This window comes from Aythya fuligula, chromosome 21, assembly GCF_009819795.1.
Source record: "Aythya fuligula isolate bAytFul2 chromosome 21, bAytFul2.pri, whole genome shotgun sequence".
In the NCBI taxonomy this organism is placed as follows: Eukaryota; Metazoa; Chordata; class Aves; order Anseriformes; family Anatidae; genus Aythya; species Aythya fuligula.
In genome coordinates this window covers 575,979-593,273 of record NC_045579.1, presented here as the reverse complement: position 1 = coordinate 593,273, position 17,295 = coordinate 575,979, and the positions used below count along the sequence as shown (strand labels likewise).

The 17,295-nt window shown below is 65.8% G+C and overlaps 2 protein-coding genes across 5 annotated transcripts; one reads left to right on the top strand and one right to left on the bottom strand.

Annotated features, from left to right (window-relative positions):
• The first annotated feature begins 1,695 nt into the window (after positions 1-1,695).
• ALPL (alkaline phosphatase, biomineralization associated) lies at positions 1,696-8,632 on the top strand. 2 transcript variants are annotated; one of them, XM_032201642.1, is made up of 12 exons: positions 1,696-1,798; positions 2,787-2,886; positions 2,973-3,092; positions 3,592-3,707; positions 4,285-4,459; positions 4,547-4,722; positions 6,036-6,179; positions 6,367-6,436; positions 6,747-6,881; positions 7,258-7,449; positions 7,536-7,655; positions 7,763-8,632. In XM_032201642.1, the coding sequence occupies exons 2-12, from the start codon at positions 2,829-2,831 to the stop codon at positions 8,017-8,019; spliced, it is 1,563 nt and encodes a 520-aa protein (XP_032057533.1). In that variant the 5' UTR covers positions 1,696-1,798; positions 2,787-2,828; the 3' UTR covers positions 8,020-8,632. The 2 variants fall into 2 exon arrangements, with proteins under 2 accessions (XP_032057533.1, XP_032057532.1); XM_032201641.1 differs by having other exon boundaries at positions 2,772-2,886.
• Positions 8,633-10,165: 1,533 nt separating this feature from the next.
• On the bottom strand, positions 10,166-16,768 carry RAP1GAP (RAP1 GTPase activating protein). 3 transcript variants are annotated; one of them, XM_032201621.1, is made up of 20 exons: positions 16,688-16,768; positions 16,521-16,568; positions 16,402-16,440; positions 16,111-16,296; positions 15,273-15,367; positions 15,115-15,193; positions 14,966-15,019; positions 14,791-14,874; positions 14,594-14,694; positions 14,365-14,494; positions 13,656-13,883; positions 13,485-13,571; positions 12,968-13,105; positions 12,462-12,530; positions 12,276-12,385; positions 12,129-12,203; positions 11,200-11,311; positions 11,016-11,103; positions 10,856-10,929; positions 10,705-10,773 (listed from the first exon to the last, which is right to left on the bottom strand). In XM_032201621.1, the coding sequence occupies exons 2-20, from the start codon at positions 16,557-16,559 to the stop codon at positions 10,765-10,767; spliced, it is 1,797 nt and encodes a 598-aa protein (XP_032057512.1). In that variant the 5' UTR covers positions 16,560-16,568; positions 16,688-16,768; the 3' UTR covers positions 10,705-10,764. The 3 variants fall into 3 exon arrangements, with proteins under 3 accessions (XP_032057510.1, XP_032057511.1, XP_032057512.1); XM_032201619.1 differs by having other exon boundaries at positions 10,166-10,773; positions 10,856-11,103; XM_032201620.1 differs by having other exon boundaries at positions 10,166-10,773; positions 10,856-11,103; positions 16,521-16,560.
• Positions 16,769-17,295: the final 527 nt, after the last annotated feature.

Sequence of the window (17,295 nt, the reverse complement as noted above, 5' to 3'; positions counted from 1 at the left end):
GGGAGAACTGGGGACTAGGGGAGGAACTGGGAACCGGGGGGGGGGGAACTGGGAACTGGGGGGGAACTCGAAATTATGGGGGGAACTCGAAATTGGGGGGGAACTGGGAATTAAAATAAACGAGTGTGCAAGCGCGCAACGCTGTGAGTGCGTGGGCGTGCAGCATGTTCGAGCACCCACGTGTGCAAGCAGCCGTTGCACAGGGGTGCAAGGATGCAGCCGTGCAAGGAAGGCTGTGCAGAGCGGTTTTGCAGCCAGCCAGGTGTTGCTTGCAGTTGTGCAAGGGGGCAAGTGTGCAATTGGTCCGGCATGTGCACACACGATTGTGCAAGCACACGAGCACACAGTTGCATGCAACCTCACAGTTGTGCAAGCACCCAAGTGCATGATGGTGCAAGGATGTCAGCCTGCAATTTTGTGTGCATGCGAGCGTGCAGCCTTACAGGTGTGCAAGCATTCAATTTTGCACAGGCATGAGCACAGTACCCTGGGCACTCCCACAGCCCCTGGCTGCAGCCTTGTCCTTGAAGGGTTTGTATTATATGTTTAGCAGCCCCTTGAAGGGTTTGTATTTTTTTTCCCACCCACACTCGGAGCCTGGTTTTGTGCTCGCATCAAGGAGTTCCCCATCGTGCGGCTTTCTGTGCGCAGGGCTAACGAGCTCTCCGCCGCGCTGTCCCTCGTTAGCGGTCCCACACGGCTTCCCACGGGACAGCGGGGACGGGGCTGCGCTGCTGCCCCCATCCCCTGCCCCAGCCGTGGGGCTGAGCACCCACACTCTCAGCGCATGCATGAGGCCAGTCCCGGTGGCACCCCGAAGCCTTCAGGGAGCGGATTTTTGGGCTGAGGCCGCCACCTTCTGGGAAACCACCAAGAGCTCCACGGCCACCCACGGGTCCCCCCACGACGTAGCCGCCTCCGTCCCCAGCAGAGGGAAACTGAGGCCGGGGAGGCCGGCAGCCTCCCGAGGCCGAAAGCAGGGCCCCGGGCCTCGACCCCGAGCCGTGTCCCGGCATGCCGGGGCGCGTGGCCAGGCCTTGGCACGCCGTCCTCGTGCACCGTTTGCAAGAGGAGCCGCGAGCCGGGACGTGTCGGGCTGCAAACAGCCTCCTGTTTATTGTAGGACCTGCCGCAAAACCCTGCGGGGGTGCAGGCGGCCGGTGGGGGCACGGAGGTGAGAGCGTGCCCCGAGTCCCTCACCCCGACCCCAAAATGGGAGAGGGCGTGCATGGGTGAGCGGGGACAGAGCGGGGCAGCTGGGGGGGGTCTGCTCAAAAGGAGAGGGGGGCGAGGGGAGGGGGAAGCCGAGCACAACCCCAAAGCAGACACCAGAGAGTCCACAGCTGGGGGCGGGGGGGGAACCCCAAAGTGTTGCAACACGCCTGCCCTCGCTGGCTGGTCTGGGGGGAGGAATTAGGCACCCCCCAGGACACATCTGCTCCCCCCGCACCCCTCTTTCCCCCGACGCCCCCTCGCGCACAAGGGGCTCAGCACCCCCAGCAGCGCTTATCCCCCCCCGAGTCCCCCCAGTCCTCCCAGTCCTCCCAGTAAAACCCGGCAGAGGGCACCAGTAAGCCCAGTTTGCTGCCTCCCACCCCCCCACACGCGTCCCCCCCCCCCCCCACTCTCCGTGCTGGCAGCGGGTGGAGGGTGGAGGAAGGGGAGGAGGAGGAGGAGGCGAAGGCCAGGGCCGGGGGGATTTAAGGGCTCGCTGTCCCCCGCCCGCCTCCGCTCCGCCGGCCGGGAGGGACACGGGCGACAGCGCCCAAGTTTGTGCGGGGACGTCCCCGGGCTGGCGGTAAGGGACCCCCGCGGCCACCGGGAGAGACCCCGGGCAGGGCCGGGGGGCCGGGGGCGTGTGGCGGGGACACGGGGGCGCGGTGGGGACACGGGAGCGCAACAGGGATGTGGATACGGGATGGGGACACGGGCTTGCAGAGGGGATGCGGGGGCACCAGGGGGATGCAGGGATACGGTGGGGACACGGGCATGTGGTGGGGACAGACTTGCAATGGGGACACGGGCGTGCAATGGGGACATGGGTGTGCAATGGGGACGGGGGTGTGCAATGGGGACGTGGAGGGGCAGTGGGGACACGGATACGCAGCTGGGATGTGGATGTGCACTGGGGACACGCGATGGGGAAAAAGATGTGCACTGGGATGCAGGCATGCGATGGGACACGGGCACATGCTGGGGACATGAGGTGGGGACATGGCATGCATGTGGTGGGGACACATGCAAAGGGGGACACAGACACGGTGGGGACAGGGACATACGATGGGGTGCCAATGTGCGTAGGAACGGACACATGTAATGGGACAGGGAGGTGTGATGGGGACAGGGACATGCCGTGGGGACACAGACGCAAGACGGGGACCCCAGTGGGCAATGGGAACACAGGCGTGATGGGGATGCAGCCAGACAATGGGGACAGGGACATGTGATAGGGACACAGCTGTGTGGAGGGGACCCCAACATGCGTAGAGCACACCACGTGCAGCGGGTCTGGGGACATGGACACGCAGCAATGGGGCACCGGTTGTGGGGGTGAGGGAGGGGGTGTGCCGCCGTCCCCCAACCCGGTTGGTGCCAGCGAGGTGACGCCCCGCGGCAGGGGGCTGACATGTCCCAGTGGGGGCACAGCCGTGACCGTGCAGGGAGGGGACAGTCCCCTCTGTCCTCGCTTGGTTAATCCCGGGGGCGAAGGTCTGGGTGAGCAGAGCGGGGAAACTGAGGCACAGGGAGGGGAGGGTGCTGAGCCCCCGCAGCTTTCTCTCACCCAGCCCCTGCTGCTGGTGCAAGGAAGACAAGCGTTGAAGGGCACGATGAAGGCTTTCCTCCTCACCCTCCTGGCCCAGCTCTGCTTGGCATCGCTGGTCCCCGGTAGGTGGGGTTTGGGGGGGCTGCGCCCAGGTAGTGGGTGCGTTTGGGTGCCACTGAGCCCTGTTGGTCTCCCTGCACCCTGGCAGAGAACGAGAAGGACCCCGAGTACTGGCGGCAGCAGGCGCAGGAGACACTGCGTGACGCCCTGCGGCTCCAGCGCCTCAACCAGAACGTGGCCAAAAACCTCATCCTCTTCCTGGGTGATGGTGAGATGGGGACCCCCCAGCGCGGGGCTATGGGGTGCGGTGTGGGGCAACGGAGGGCTGGAAGGATGGGGCAGTGCAACAAAGGGGGTGCAACAAGCAGGGCATTGGGATGTGTTGGGTGCTGTGATGAACTGGGTGCTGTGATAAACTGGGTGCCACAATGCATTGGGTGCTGCAAGGCATTGGGTGCTGCAATAAGTTGTGTGCTGCAATGACTTGGGTGCTGCGATGAACTGGGTGTTGCGATAAGTTGGGTGCTGCAATAAACTGGGTGCTGCAGTGAATTGGGTGCTCGATGAACTGGGTGCCTCGATGAACTGGGTGCTGTGATGAACCGGGTGCCTCAACGAATTGGGTGCTGTGATGCATCGGGTGCTGCAATAACTTGGGCACTGCACTACACCGGGTGCTGCAATACGCTGGGCTGCACTGGGCACATGCCACCAGCTGGCGCCTGGCCCGTGGCTGGCGGCGCGGTGACGGGGCGCCCACCCCGCAGGCATGGGTGTCTCCACCGTCACGGCCGCCCGCATCCTCAAGGGGCAGCTGCAGAACCGCAAGGGCGAGGAGAGCCTGCTGGAGATGGACAAGTTCCCCTACGTTGCCTTGGCCAAGGTGAGCCCCCGGGGCCAGACCCTGGCTCCTGCGGGATGGGGGCTGCACGCCACAAGGTCGCAGGCAGGCGGCCGTCATCGACCGGAGCCGAAATTAGGTCACGGGCGGGCGAGTGGAGCTGGCTCACGCCCCATGCCCGGCCGCCGTGCCAGGGCTTGGCTCTGTGGGAACAGGGGGGCAGGACGAGGCTGCCCAGCCATGGGAGCCAGAATCCCCCCCCCTTCTTCCCCTGGGGCTATTTTGCTGAAAAAAAGGCGCTTTTTTTTTATCAAACTGCAAGCCCCGGTTGCCTCCTTTCACCCCATCTCTGCAAGGGATTCTTGTGACAGTGCAAAAATTGCTGGCTTTGCTCTCCCTGCCTAAAAATGGGCTGAAAAGGGGCTGAAACCATCAAAACACAGCGAGGGGATGACACACACACAACAAGGGCTGTGAGGGGCAAAAGAAGGGGCGCTCGGGCATGATGTGGCTGAGCAATGCAGGAGGGAAGCCCTGGGATGTGTGATGGTGAGGATGATGACAGTGAGGATGATGATAACAACAGAGGGTCGCTTTATTCCCTGCCACCCCCCCCCAGACCTACAACACCAACGCTCAGGTGCCCGACAGCGCGGGCACGGCCACCGCCTACCTGTGCGGTGTCAAAGCCAACGAGGGGACGGTGGGCGTCAGCGCCGGCGTCACCCGTGACCGCTGCAACACCACCAAGGGCCAGGAGGTGACCTCCATCCTCCGCTGGGCCAAGGATGAAGGTGAGCTGCCGGTGGGCGTGGGGATGGGGCAGGAATGCTGGGTTTTGGGGCCGTTTCCACCATTGCCCCATGAACCTCGTGGCGCAGGCAAGGCAGTGGGCATCGTCACCACCACGCGGGTCACGCACGCGACGCCCAGCGCCGCTTACGCCCACTCTGCCAACCGCGACTGGTACTCGGATGGAGAGATGCCCCCGGACGCGCTGGAGGGTGGCTGCAAGGACATCGCGCGGCAGCTGGTGGAGAACATCCCCGACATCGAGGTGGGCACGGGGCTGGGGCCACCCCGAGGGAAGAGGTGTGGGCCCAGCACCACCTCTGGGCACAGGGCTGGGACCCTTGGGAGGTGGGTGAGCAGCCAGGATCCCCAGTAGGCGCTGGGCTGGGACCACCTCCGGGCACAGGGCTGGGGCTCCAGGGGGCAAGGGGCTGGGGCCACCCATGGGTGGTGGGCTGGGACCTGGCATGTGCTGGGCTGGGACCACCAAAGGGTCCAGGGCCAGGACTGTGGGTAAATACAGGGCCAGGAGCACCACTGGGTGCAGAGTCAGGACCTCCAGGAAGATGTGGGGCCAGCATCCCCGGTAGCTGTTGGGTTGGGAGCACTGATGGGCACAGAGGCAGGACCCCCAGCAGATGGGGAGCCGGGCCCCCCAGTGCCCAACCCCAGCTTCCCCCAGCCCACAGAACCCAGCTGCACCCATGGGCTCGGGGTGCCAGCATCACAGCAGGCTCCCGATCTCACGCTGAGACACAAACCCCTTTCTCATGCTTCCCATGCCCAAAAAGCTGCATTTTCCCCTCAGTTCTGCCCCTCATTGTGGATTTGCACAGAAATTCAGCCCTGTAAATAAATACGCTTCTGTACTTCAAAATAGCCCCAAAGCAAAACATCTAAGCCTGTTATTTGGCTGTTTAATAGCCTCTTCTTCTGTTTTTTTTCCCTTTAATATAATTTCAACTCTGTCCCAGGCTGGAAATAATTATATAGTGGGGAAGAATTTTTTTTTTCCCTTTCTCCCTCTTCTTCCCTTAATAATTTTGGTGTTGTTGTTTTGCTGCTTTATAATTCACCTTCTGCAGGGCGAGGGGTGTGGGGGGGGAGAGAATAAAAAAAAAAAAATAAATCTCTGCCTAGTTATAAATAACGGAAGCCAAATAACTCGGGCTCCAAAGCAAACAGCCGGAGCCACGGGATGAGGCTCCGTCCCGGCGGGTTCATGCGGGGACCCCGGCAGGGAGCATCCCTGCCCGCCGCCCCTGGCGAGGAGGGAAAAAAAAAGCCAAAGCTACTGCTGGAAATGGTTATTTCTGTCCTCAGTGTAATTAATAGTAAGAGATTCGGAGTTATTTCTAGCGAGGTGAAATTCCTCGGGTGTTTTCTTCTGGCTTTGCACACCGCCAGGGTTTTCCTGGACATCATGCTCCAGCAGCCTCCCACCAACCCAGCTCCGTCTCCTCAGGATTTGCCTCCCTTCCTTTTTTTTTTTTTTTTCTTATTTTGTAGGGGGAAAAATAATTTTAAAAAGAGGCTGTAGTTGCGTTTCTAAGCCTGGGAGTGGGTTTTTCCCCGCAGGTGATCCTGGGCGGCGGGCGGAAATACATGTTCCCCAAAAACGCCAGCGACGTGGAGTACCCACAGGAGGAGAAGCACCGGGGCACCCGCCTGGACCGCCGGGACCTGGTGCAGGCGTGGCACGACACCAAGCCCCCGGGGAAGGTGACGGGGACGTGGGGGCCGCGCTAGGGTGTCCCCCCCAACCCCCCCCAAACCCGTAGAGCTGCTGCTGCTGCTCCTCAGCGGGAAATGTTTTGGGGAGGGGGTGAAAGGCGGCTGCGGGGCTGGGGACGGGGGCTGGTCCCACATGTGAGGTGACGAGCTGTGGGGCTCTGTCCCCCCCCCACAGGTCGCCAAGTACGTGTGGCACCGGCGGGACCTGCTGGCGCTCAACCTCAGCCGCGTCGACTTCCTCCTGGGTGAGTCCCGGGGTGCCCCCAGGCCCCCAGCACCCCGGGGAGGATGGGATTTCTGCCCCCTCCCCCCCCCCCGCCCCCAGCATGTAATTTTTTTTGTCTCTACCTCCTCCGTGCAATTTTCCAGCCCCCTGGGGATGCAGGATTCGGCTGGGTGGGAGGAAGGAAGGGCCGGGAGCATCCCTCGGCTCCTATCTAATCGCCAGCCCGGGGAAGGGGATCCGGCGCTGGGCAAAACACTTGAGCCAGCACAAAAAGCTCCCAGCACAGGGTTGGGAAAGGGCATTCCCACCCCCAGCATCGCTGTCCCTAGGTCTCTTCGAGCCCGGCGACATGGTGTACGAGCTGGACAGGAACAACGAGACGGACCCGTCCCTCACTGAGATGGTGGCCGTGGCTATCAGGATGCTCCAGAAAAACCCCCGGGGCTTTTTCCTGCTGGTTGAAGGTGGGGGGTAAAGGGGAGGGGGGAGGCAAAGTGGGGGTCCAAAGGGGAATGAGGAGGGTGAGGAGGATGCAAAGCAGGGAATAAAGAAATAAAGAGGGCACTGGGGGTGCAAGGGGTGAAAGGGAGAGCAATGGGGGGGTGCAAAAAGGGGGGTGAGGGAGCACAAGGGGGAGGTGCAGAAATGGAGAAAGGAAGGCAATGGGGGGTGTAAAGGGAGAAAGGAGGATGGGGGCGTTGCAAAAGGGAGGTGAAAGGGGGAAGAGATGGGATGGGGGATGCGAAAAGCGGGCATAAAGAGGGAGCTGGGGGTGCCACGGGGGGACCAGGGAGGGCAGCGGGCGCACAGGGGTGCTGAGCGGAGCTGGGCCGGGCACAGGCGGCCGCATCGACCACGGGCACCACGAGGGCAAGGCGAAGCAGGCGCTGCACGAGGCGGTGGAGCTGGACCGTGCCATCGGGCTGGCTGCCCGCCTCACCTCGCCCCAGGACACGCTCAGCGTCGTCACCGCCGACCACTCGCACGTCTTCACCTTTGGCGGCTACACCCCCCGCGGGAACCCCATTTTTGGTGAGACACCTCGCCCCCCCCCCCAGCCCCAGCATGGGGACACCCTGGGGACGTGCCCGCGGTGCTGACGGTGCTGCCGCTGCCAGGTCTGGCACCAATGCAGAGCGATGTGGACCGCAAGCCCTTCACCTCCATCCTCTATGGCAACGGCCCTGGCTACAAAATCGTGGGGGGTGAGCGTGAAAACGTCTCAGCCGTGGATTTTGGTACGTGCACCGGGGGCAAAACAACCAGAAACGGTGGCGGCGGTTCAAACTATTGCTGCTTTTTAACTTGTTGTTTTCATTTTGTTTATTTATTTACCCCTGCCCAGCGCACGCCAACTACCAGGCACAGTCAGCCGTGCCACTGCGCCAGGAGACCCACGGCGGTGAGGACGTGGCCGTCTTCGCCCGTGGCCCCATGGCCCACCTCCTGCACGGGGTGCACGAGCAGAACTACATCCCCCACGCCATGGCGTACGCTGCCTGCATTGGCCCCAACCGAGCCCACTGCAACGCCGCCGGGCGCACCGCCGCCGCTAGCCCCCTCCTCCTGCCCTTCCTCACCCTCCTCCTCCTCCTCTGCTAGAGCATCTCTTGCAAAACATCGACGGGGGGGATTTTTTTTTTTAATCCTCTCTCCTCTCCACCCCCCCCTTTTTTTTTTCTGGGGTAGCGGCGCCCGGGAAAAGGCAAAAAAGAAAGACTCAGCAGAGCAAAAGCAGCCGCCCGCGGTTTCGGTGGCCACCGCGTGCTGGGCTCTGCCCCTGTAAATACACCGTTCCTCCCTGTCATTAGCGCTGCCGTGGGATTCGGGCTCAGCGCTGCGGCCGGAGCCCTCCTGAAGCAGGAGGGGGGAGAGGCAGCGGGGTCAGCCCCGAAACGTGCGGTGCCAGCACGGCTGAGACCAACCCCGGCACCCAACTCATCGCATGAGTGAGTGGGCAACTGGAAGGCACCCGCGGGTGGGGAAGCGGCAACTCGCCAGGCGCTCCCTGCCTCGTTTTGCCTCTTTTGTGGCTTTTTTTTTTTTTTTCTCCTCTCTTTTTGGCCTGAAAAATCCTTTGGTTTGAGGCCATTTGCTGCCCGGGGCCTTCTCAGCAGTTTGGGGACTCAGCACTGCACGGAGAGCGGAGCCGAGATGGATTTAGGGGGCAGCACCCGGTGCTGCTCGTCCCTCGTTAGCCTCTGGTAACTGGGGAGGGGGCCGCGTTGGGAGAGGGCGGGGGGGGGGGGGGCCTCGGGGTGCACTTTTGGGGGCGGCTGTTGAGGAGTCGGGGGGTTGAGAAGTAGGGGGAGACCCCAGAGAGCGGCTCTGGGTGTGCAAATGGTGCCCCGTGTGTGCAAGTTGTGTCCAGGGTGAGCAAAAGCTGCTCTGAGTGTGCAAGGGGTGCTCTGAGTGTGCACATCTGACCGCTGCAGCTGCTGCCCTGGGTGAGCAAAGGGGGCCGTGCACATGCAGATGAGGCCTTGCATGTGCAAATGCAGCCTTGCACGTGCAAATGCCACCCTACATGTGCAAATGCAGCCTTGTGCATGCAAATTCCACCCTACGAGTGCAAACGGTGTCCCGGATGAGCGAAGGGGGCCATGCACACGCAGATGGCACCGTGCACAAGGCAGTGCCCTGGCTGCACGAGCAGCACCATGCCCGTGCAGCTGCTTGCTCAGATATGCAACCGTGCACATGCAAATCCCCTCGCATGCCCGAGCGGAGCTTTGCAGCAAGCGGTGCCGTGCAGATGCAGCCCCTGAGCGGGTTGTGGCGCTGAACCCCCCCCCCCCGAGCACCCCAGGATTGGCACCCCCAGCCCCCCAAAACCACAGCGGGCGCCACGAGCCTCTTGCCAGCCTCTTTATTTATTTACCAGCCTCCCCGCCTCGCCTCCCCCCGACCTTTTAAATAAACCTTCGCTTCGTTTTCCTATTAACCCAGCAGCAAACTTTGGAGCGGGCGAAGGCGGTGACCCGAACAGCATCGGCTTGGGGGGGTGAGGGGGAGGCAAGGGGGACACCCCAAGTTGGCAAGGGGTTGGCGTCGCTTCGGCACGAGGTTTGGCCGAGGTTCCCCCCCCCCAAGCCGTGGCCACCCCTGGCGCTGGGGCTTCCCAGCAGCGGGCGGGCGCCGCGCTATGTTTAACCGGCCCTGGGGTCCGCGCGGTTTTGGGGGTTCGAGGGCCCCGGCCAAGAACCGCCGGCACCGGGGCCAGGGCCAAAGCTCTGCCTCTGCCAAGGCCCCGCCGCAGGGGCTGGAGGTGGAAAAAACAACAACAAAAAAAGAAAAAACAGAAAAAAAAAAAAAAAAAAGGGATTTGGGGTTCGGGGGGGGGGCAGCAGCGAGGCGAATGTGGGGTTTGTAGGCACAAAAGCACGATGTGGAGGGGAATGGGAGGCAGGCAGCGGGCATGGGGAAAAAATCCCCGAATTTTGGGGGATTTTTTGGAAAAAAAATCCCCAAATTTTTTGCGCGGCTGGCCCAAAAAAAAATCTCAGCTGGGCCCTGGCTGCCCCCACCCGATCCCTGGCCCCGCTCCTGCAGGAGGAGGGCTGCGGTGGGGACCCAAAAACGGGAGCATTTGGGGTTTTTTGGGTGTTTGTTGCTTTCTTTTTTGAACCTTGAGATGGCGCCGCCGTGCGGAGCGTCAGCCCCCCCTGGTGCCAGCGGCTGCCGGGGGACCCCAAAATCCGACCCCCCCGGGCAGTGGCCCCCCCCCCACACCCCGCAGCATCGGCCGTAGCGATAAATAGACCTTTATTTTAAACATTGATCACGGGAAACACAAACACACGGGTTTTGAAAAAAAAATATGCCCCCCCACCCCCCCAGTGTCCGTCTCGTTCCGGAGCTTTTTTCCTTAAATAAAAGGGGGGGGGGGGAGGCGAGGTGGAAGCGGGGGGCTGGCAGCGACACGGAGCCGTCCGGCCCCAGCTCGGTTTTGCCCCAGATTTGAGCCCCCACTTTTTTTTGGGGGGGGGGGGGGACGGACACGGGGGGGGCGGCGATGCTGTGTCTGGCCCCACTCTGCATTTTGGGGGGGGTCCCACGTTGTGTTGTGCGTTCACACCGGCTGGGGGAGGCCCTTGGTGGCCCATCCCAGCGCCCGTCACCCCCAAAAGAGGCATTTGGGGTGACAGAGATTGTCTGGAGGGGGGGGGCGGGGGGGACACCCCACGGGGGGGCCCCGATCCCGCACCGGGGACGATGGCTTCGGCTCCTGGCACACGAGCGATGGGGGCGGGGGGGGCGAAGCGGCGGGCGGCACGGCGGGGGTGGGACACGGCGGGGACCCTCCTCCGGCGGTGGCCCCCCAGGGTTTGGGAGGGGTGGGCACGGCTACGAGCCCTGAGCGAGGGACATCAGGGGGGGCGCCCGCATCGGGGTGCGCTGGGGGAGGTTAAAGGGGGGGGGGGGGGCACAGCCTCACCGGGGTCGGGGGGGGCCGCTCCAGCTGGATTTTGATCTCGGGGCAGGGGGGCTCGGCGGGGCGGCGGGCGCTGCCTGCGGGGAACCGGGGCGCGGTGGGGGGGCTGTGAGCACCCATGGGTGCCCCCCCTCTCCCCCCAGACGCCCCGGGGCTGGGCTACCTGGGGGGGTGCCGAGGGGCTCCTCCGGCCAGGGGGGGTCGGCGAAGGCGTCACACTGGCGGGGCGTCCCCGAGGGCGAGCGGCTGTCCTGCGGGCACAGGGTGGGTGACGGGGTGCTGCCCCCCCAAACACCCAGCACCCACCAACACCCCCCCCTTTAAGCCCCCCCCCGGCTCCCCCGTACCCTGCCCGGCTCGGCCTCGGGGTGCTCGTCCGGCTCCTCGGCCACGCTGCCGAAGCTGCTGGCGCTGGAGGACGAGCGGGAGAAGTCCCGCGGAGGCTCCGGCCTCTCCGCCCTGCCAAGGGACACACCTGGCCCCCTGTCACCCTGTCCCCAGGCCACCCCGCCCCGGTGTCACCCCATCCCTGGGCCACCCTGTCCCCACACCGTCACCGCACCACCCTGTCCCCATGCCGCCCCATCCCTGGGCCACCCAAGCGCCACACTGTCCCCACCCCACCACATCCCCAACCTTGTCCTCGTGCCACCCCGTCCCCGTGACATCCAGTCCCCGTGCCACCCCATCCGTGTGCCACCTTGTCCCCGTGCTGCCACATCCCTGTGCCACCGGCTGCTGCTGTGACCCTGTCCCCGTGCCACCCCCCCGCTGCTGTCCTGCCCCGTGCTGCCCCATCACGCCGTCCCCATGCCCTGTCCTGGTGCCACGCTGGTGCCACCCCATCCATGTGCATCCATGACCCTGTGTCCCTATGTTCCTGTGTCCCCATGTCCCTGTAACCCTGTGTCCCCATAACTGTGTCCCCATGTTCCCATGTCTCCATGTCACTCTGTCTCCATGTCCCCACATCCACATATCCCCATGTCTCTGTGTCCCCATGTCTCTGTGTCCCCATGTCCTAATGTCTCCATGCACCTGTATCCCCATGTCCCAGTATCCCCGTGTCCCCCGTCCATGTGTCCCCATATTTCCATGTCCCCATGTCCCGTGTCCCCATGTCCCAACATGTCCATGTCCATGTGTCCCTGTGTCCCCGTGTCCCCATGTCCATGTGTCCCCATGTCCCGTGTCCCCATGTCCCAACATCTCCATGTGTCCCCTGTCCCCATGTCCCGTGTCCCCGTGTCCCCTCTCCCGGTGCCCCGCGCGGGACCTGTCCGGGTGCCGGCGGCTCTCGGGGGAGCTGTGCGCGGAGCCGGCGCCGTCGGTGTTGGCGGCGGGGCCGTCCCTAAGGGACAGCGGCGGGCGGTGAGGGGACACCGGGGCCGGGGGCAGCCCCGCGCCCGGTGTCGGCTCGCACCTGCCGGGCGGCGCCTCCTGGATGCTCTCGATGCCGATGGCGCTGGAGCGGCGGGAGCCGAGCGGGCCGGGCCGCCGCCGGGACGGGCTCTTCCCGGGCACCAGCAGCGCCTGCGGGAGCGCGGTCAGCGGCGGGGGCGGTACCGGGGGGGGGGGGGTCCCGGTGGTCCCGGTGCCGGGCACCCACCTCTTCCACCGAGCCCAGCCCGATGGCGCTGCCGCGGCGTCCCCGGCGACTCCCGGGCACCAGCAGCGACTGCGGGCGGCACCGCGTCACGGGGCGCCGGGAGGGGCGGGGCTACCGGGAGGGGCGGGGCTGCCGGGGAGATACCGGGAGGGGCGGGGCCACCCGAGGGGCGTGGTCAGGCTGGCGGAGGGGCGGGGTTTACGCGGCAGCACCGGGTGAGGGCGTGGTCACGGCCTGCTTGGGGGCGGGGCTTGGGTGGGGGCGTGGCCACGCGCGTGGAGCAAAGGGCGGCTCCGCGCTGGGGGGGGCGGGGCAAACGGAGGGGGCGTGACCGGGGGCGTGGCCATCGCGCAGCCCGACCCCGGGGCGCCGTCGGGGGGCGGCGGCGGCGGCGGCCGGTGGGGGGGGGGGGGGGGGCAGCGGGGGGGGCCCCGTATCGGGCCGAGCCCCGCCGTGCCCGCTGCCCCCCCGCCGGTGCTGCTCCCCCCTCCCCCCCCGCCCCCCACCTTGAAGGACTCGAAGAAGCCGGGGGCGGCGGAGCCGTTGTCGGGGCGCTCGTCGTCGGGGCCCAGCCCCAGCATGGCCTGGCTGCGGCCCTGCAGCTCCTCGTGCAGCGTCTCCAGCAGCGCCGCCCGCGTCCGCTCCTGCGCACCCACCCGCACGCTGCCCTGGGTGCCCCCCCAGCACCCACGGGTGCCCCCCGCTGCAAGCCCAGCACCCACGCGTGCACCGCTGGGATGCTGCGTGCAGCACCCCCATGCACAGCACCCGGATGCGGTGGACTTGCCGGCACGGCCCCCCCGTGTGAAACAACCCCGTGCATGGCACCCACATGCACGGCCCTGCTGCACCCCCATGCACAGCACCCGGTGCGTGCAGCACCCCACGTGCAGCACCCTCCCACGCAGCACCCCCGTGCCAACAGCCCCACGCGCAGCACCCACAGGCTTGGTCCTGCTGCTGGACCAACATCCCCAGCACCCACACACAGCGCCCCCATTTAGGCCCCCTCCCGGAACCTACCTCCAGCTTGGCGAACTTCTCGGCCTTGTAGCAGGCGTACTCGGCGTTGATCAGCTTGGTGAGCAGGAACTCCTGGAACTCGGGGCCCTGCCGGGGCGAGGGGTGGCCCCGGGTGAGTGCCGGCCGTGGGATCCCCCCACCCACCCTGGAGCAGCACCCATGGGTGCTCACCTTCCTGAAGATGGCGGGGTCGGGCAGAGGCGGGCCGAAGAAGGGCACGTCGTCACGGGCAGTGACCGAGACCTTGTAGAGGGTGCCCTGGGGGCCGCCCTGCTCCAGCTGCACCACCACGAAGGCGTGCAGGAAGTTGGAGGCGATCATGTCGGGCACGAAAGGGGTGTTCTCGTCCTGGAAGACGATGGCCACGATGTCGTTGCCGATGTGGCGCTTCCGCTGCAGCTGTGGGGATACGGGGACATGACGGGGGTGTGGGCAGGGGTTGGGCACTGCCACCCCCTGCGCCCCCATGGACACCCCAAAAGACCCCAGGGGTGCCCCGCCAACCCCTGCGCCTCCTGGATGCTCCCCTGGTGCTTAGGGATGCCTCAGGAACCCTTGCACCCAATGGACACCCCCAAACACCTACGGGTGCCCTGGCAGCTCCTGCACCCCAAAGATGACTTCCCAGCATCTGAAGGTCCCCCTGGAGTGGATGCACCCCACAGATGCCTCACAAGCACCCAGGGGTGCTCCAGGAGCCCCTGAACCCCATAGAAACCCCACAAGCACCCAGGGGTGCACCACCAGCTCTTGTGCCTCCCAGATACTCCCCCAGCACTCAGGGGTGCCCTAGGAGCCCATGCACCCCACATACACCCTCAAACACCCACAATCAGCCTGCACCCCAAAAACATCCCCCCAGCACCCATGGGTGCCCCACCTGCTGGGCATCACCCTCGGTGTAGGGCAGCTTGGTGGAGACGTGGAACATGATCTCCTTGTCGCGGAAGTGGCAGTACACCGACTCGCTGCCCGTCTGCCCATGCGTCACGTCCAGCCCCCCCCGAAACCTGCACGGGGCAGGGGGGGAGATGCTGAGGACTGGGGGGATGAAGGGGGACAGGGACAAGGACATGGGGGTGCCCCCCCCCCAGCACCCCATCACGCACCCCTTGAAGTCGCGCAGCTGCACCCGCTGGCCCAGGACGTCGAGGAACTCGGCGAAGGCCGGGCTCTCCTCCGTGGTGCCGAAGAGCTCCTCCTCGGAGGTCTGCAGTGGGGCAGCCGTGGGTGCCCCCCCCAGCATCCCCCCTCCCACCAACCCCCCACACTCCCCTGGTCCCCCCTTCCCCCCCCAGCCCCCTACCTGCCCCAGCTTTTGGTAGATGACGCCAAATTTGAAGTGGTTGCTGAGCACGTGCTCATCAAAGGCAAGGATGAGGCGGGACGCCTGCGAGGCCAGGAGGTGCTGGTTGGGTGTGGTGCACCCTGGGGTGCCCCCACCCATGGGTGCTCCCCCCCCACCCATGCACCCCGCTCACCTTGGGGTAGAGCACGGGGTAGAAGCGATCCACGTTGACGTCCTCGCACACCAGCTGCGGGAGGGAGGGGCGGTGCGGCGGGTGCCCCTGGCTGGGGGGGGGGGCACCCATGGGTGCTGCTGGAGAATGGGGGGGGGAGGTGCACCCACCTTGGCCATCTGCACCACGTTGGGGAACTCAGCCAGGCAGGAGATGGGCACCACATCGTGCAGGGTGCGGGTGCGCGTGCTGCGGGGTGAGGTGGGGGGGTCAAGGTGGTCGCCCACACCCCAGCCAGCACCCATGGGCCCCCTGGCACCCAGCTCACCGCAGCAGCAGGTGGAGGTGCTCCTGCTCGTCATACTTAAGGGAGAAGACGAGGTGGCCCAGCGCTGGGTCCAGGGAGTAGTAGTTGAAGTGCTCCTGCGAGGAGGGGCCGAGCACCCATGAGGGCACCAAGGGGCGCTCGTGTCCCACACCGTGAGGCACCCGTGTCTGGCGGTACCCACGGGGCACCCGCACAGCCAAGCGTCCATGCCCATGGGATGCCCATGTCCATGGGTACCTCTGCCTGGAGGCACCCGTTCCTACAGGGCACCCATGCCCGTGGAGCACCCATGCCCGCTGGGCACCCATCCTCATGAACACCCACACCTATGGGGCACCCCCACCCATGGGACACTCATACCCATGGGCACACACGCAACAGGACACCCATCTCCAGCCATCCCTGTGCTCACAAGCACCGATACCCATGAGCACCCGTGATGATGGGGCACCCATGCCTGAAGCACCCATGCTCAGGGCCAACCATCCCACAGACATGGGTGGCTCCCTATGCCTGTGGCACCCCTCCTTCTAGGGTCCCCATGCCCACAAACACCCATGCCATGGGGCATCCACACCTCAGAACACCCAATGCACGGGGCCCCCACGTTCCTGAGCACCCCTACACACAGGCACCCATCCTTATGGGCTCCTCATCCACGTGCACACCCATACCCACAGAGAACCCCATCCTTGAGCACCCACACCCACGGACACTCATGTCCATGGACATCTGTACCCACATGCACCCATGGTTATGGGGCCTCCATGCCCATGCACACCCATGGGGACCCCACACACTGCTGACACCCTCTCCACCAGCACCCTTGGGTGCTCACCTTGCCGAGGAAGTGCTTGCGGTAGATCTTGGCCGTGTGGTTGCCCTCCAGCCTGGCCCGGGTGCCGGGTGCTGGGGTCAGGGGGGGCTCGGGTGCCCCGCTCAGCTGGTGGTTGGTGCCCTCGATCCAGTAGCCCCCAAATTGCGGCAGCAGGATGAGGGGGAACGGCCCCTCCCGGCCCAGCACCTGCACCCACAGCCGAGGTGGGTGCCCCAGCCCCCCTCCCATGTCCCCCCCCAGCTGCTCACCCACCCCTGGCACCCTCCCTGGGGGGGGGAACAGCCACGCTACCTCGTGCACGCTGGGATAGGGGATGTAATCCTCTTCTGTCTGCAAGACAATGGGGAGGGGGTGAAGGGCATGCTGGCACCTATGGGTGCTGCTCGGGCACCCACCCCAGCGATGCCTACCTTGAGCGGGGGGGGCGCGGCGTGGCGCTGCTGGGCCATCCTGCTGCCCTGCGGGAGGCAGGGGCCGTGGGTGCCCCACACCCCTTCCCGGGGGTGGGGATGGGCACCCTTGGGTGCCCCCCCCGTGCCTCCCCCGTCACAGCAGGGGAGCACCTGCGGGGCCTTACCTCGGGGTGGGGTGGCCGAGGGAGTAGCGGCGCCCGCTGGGGACACGTCTAGGTGGCCCGGGGGGGTCCGGGGGGGCCCATGGCACTTCCTGGGGGAGAGGAGCGGGGGAGGGTGGGAGGCCGGGAGCTGCCTCCGCCGCACGGACCCAGGGGGAGGGTGGGCGAGGGAGGGGTGCTACAGCGGGGAGGGCTGGCCAGGAGCCTGGGGGGCACCGCTTCGCCCCCACACACACCCCCGGAGCCCCCCGCCGCAGCCCCTGCCCGCTCGGCTGGCGGCGTTACCCCTGAAGCCTACTGATGGCAGCAAGCCAAGCGCCGGCCGCCGGGAGCCGGAGGGACTGGAGCGGCCGGGGCCGGGTGGGGACACGCGGGGTGCGTGGCCGCTGGGACCCCCCCGAACCGTCACCCCCCCCCAGTGCCCCCCTCCCCTAAGGGCGCCCCCTGCGGACGGGTGGCGGCGCGGCGCGGGGCAGCACCACGGACAGCGCCGGGGACCGCGGGGACGGCGACAGCGCGACACGGGCATCGTGCGGGGGCGACCCGGGGCAGAAACGGGACCCGGGGCAGAACGGGACCCGCGGCAAACGCCACCGGGCCCCGTGCGAGCG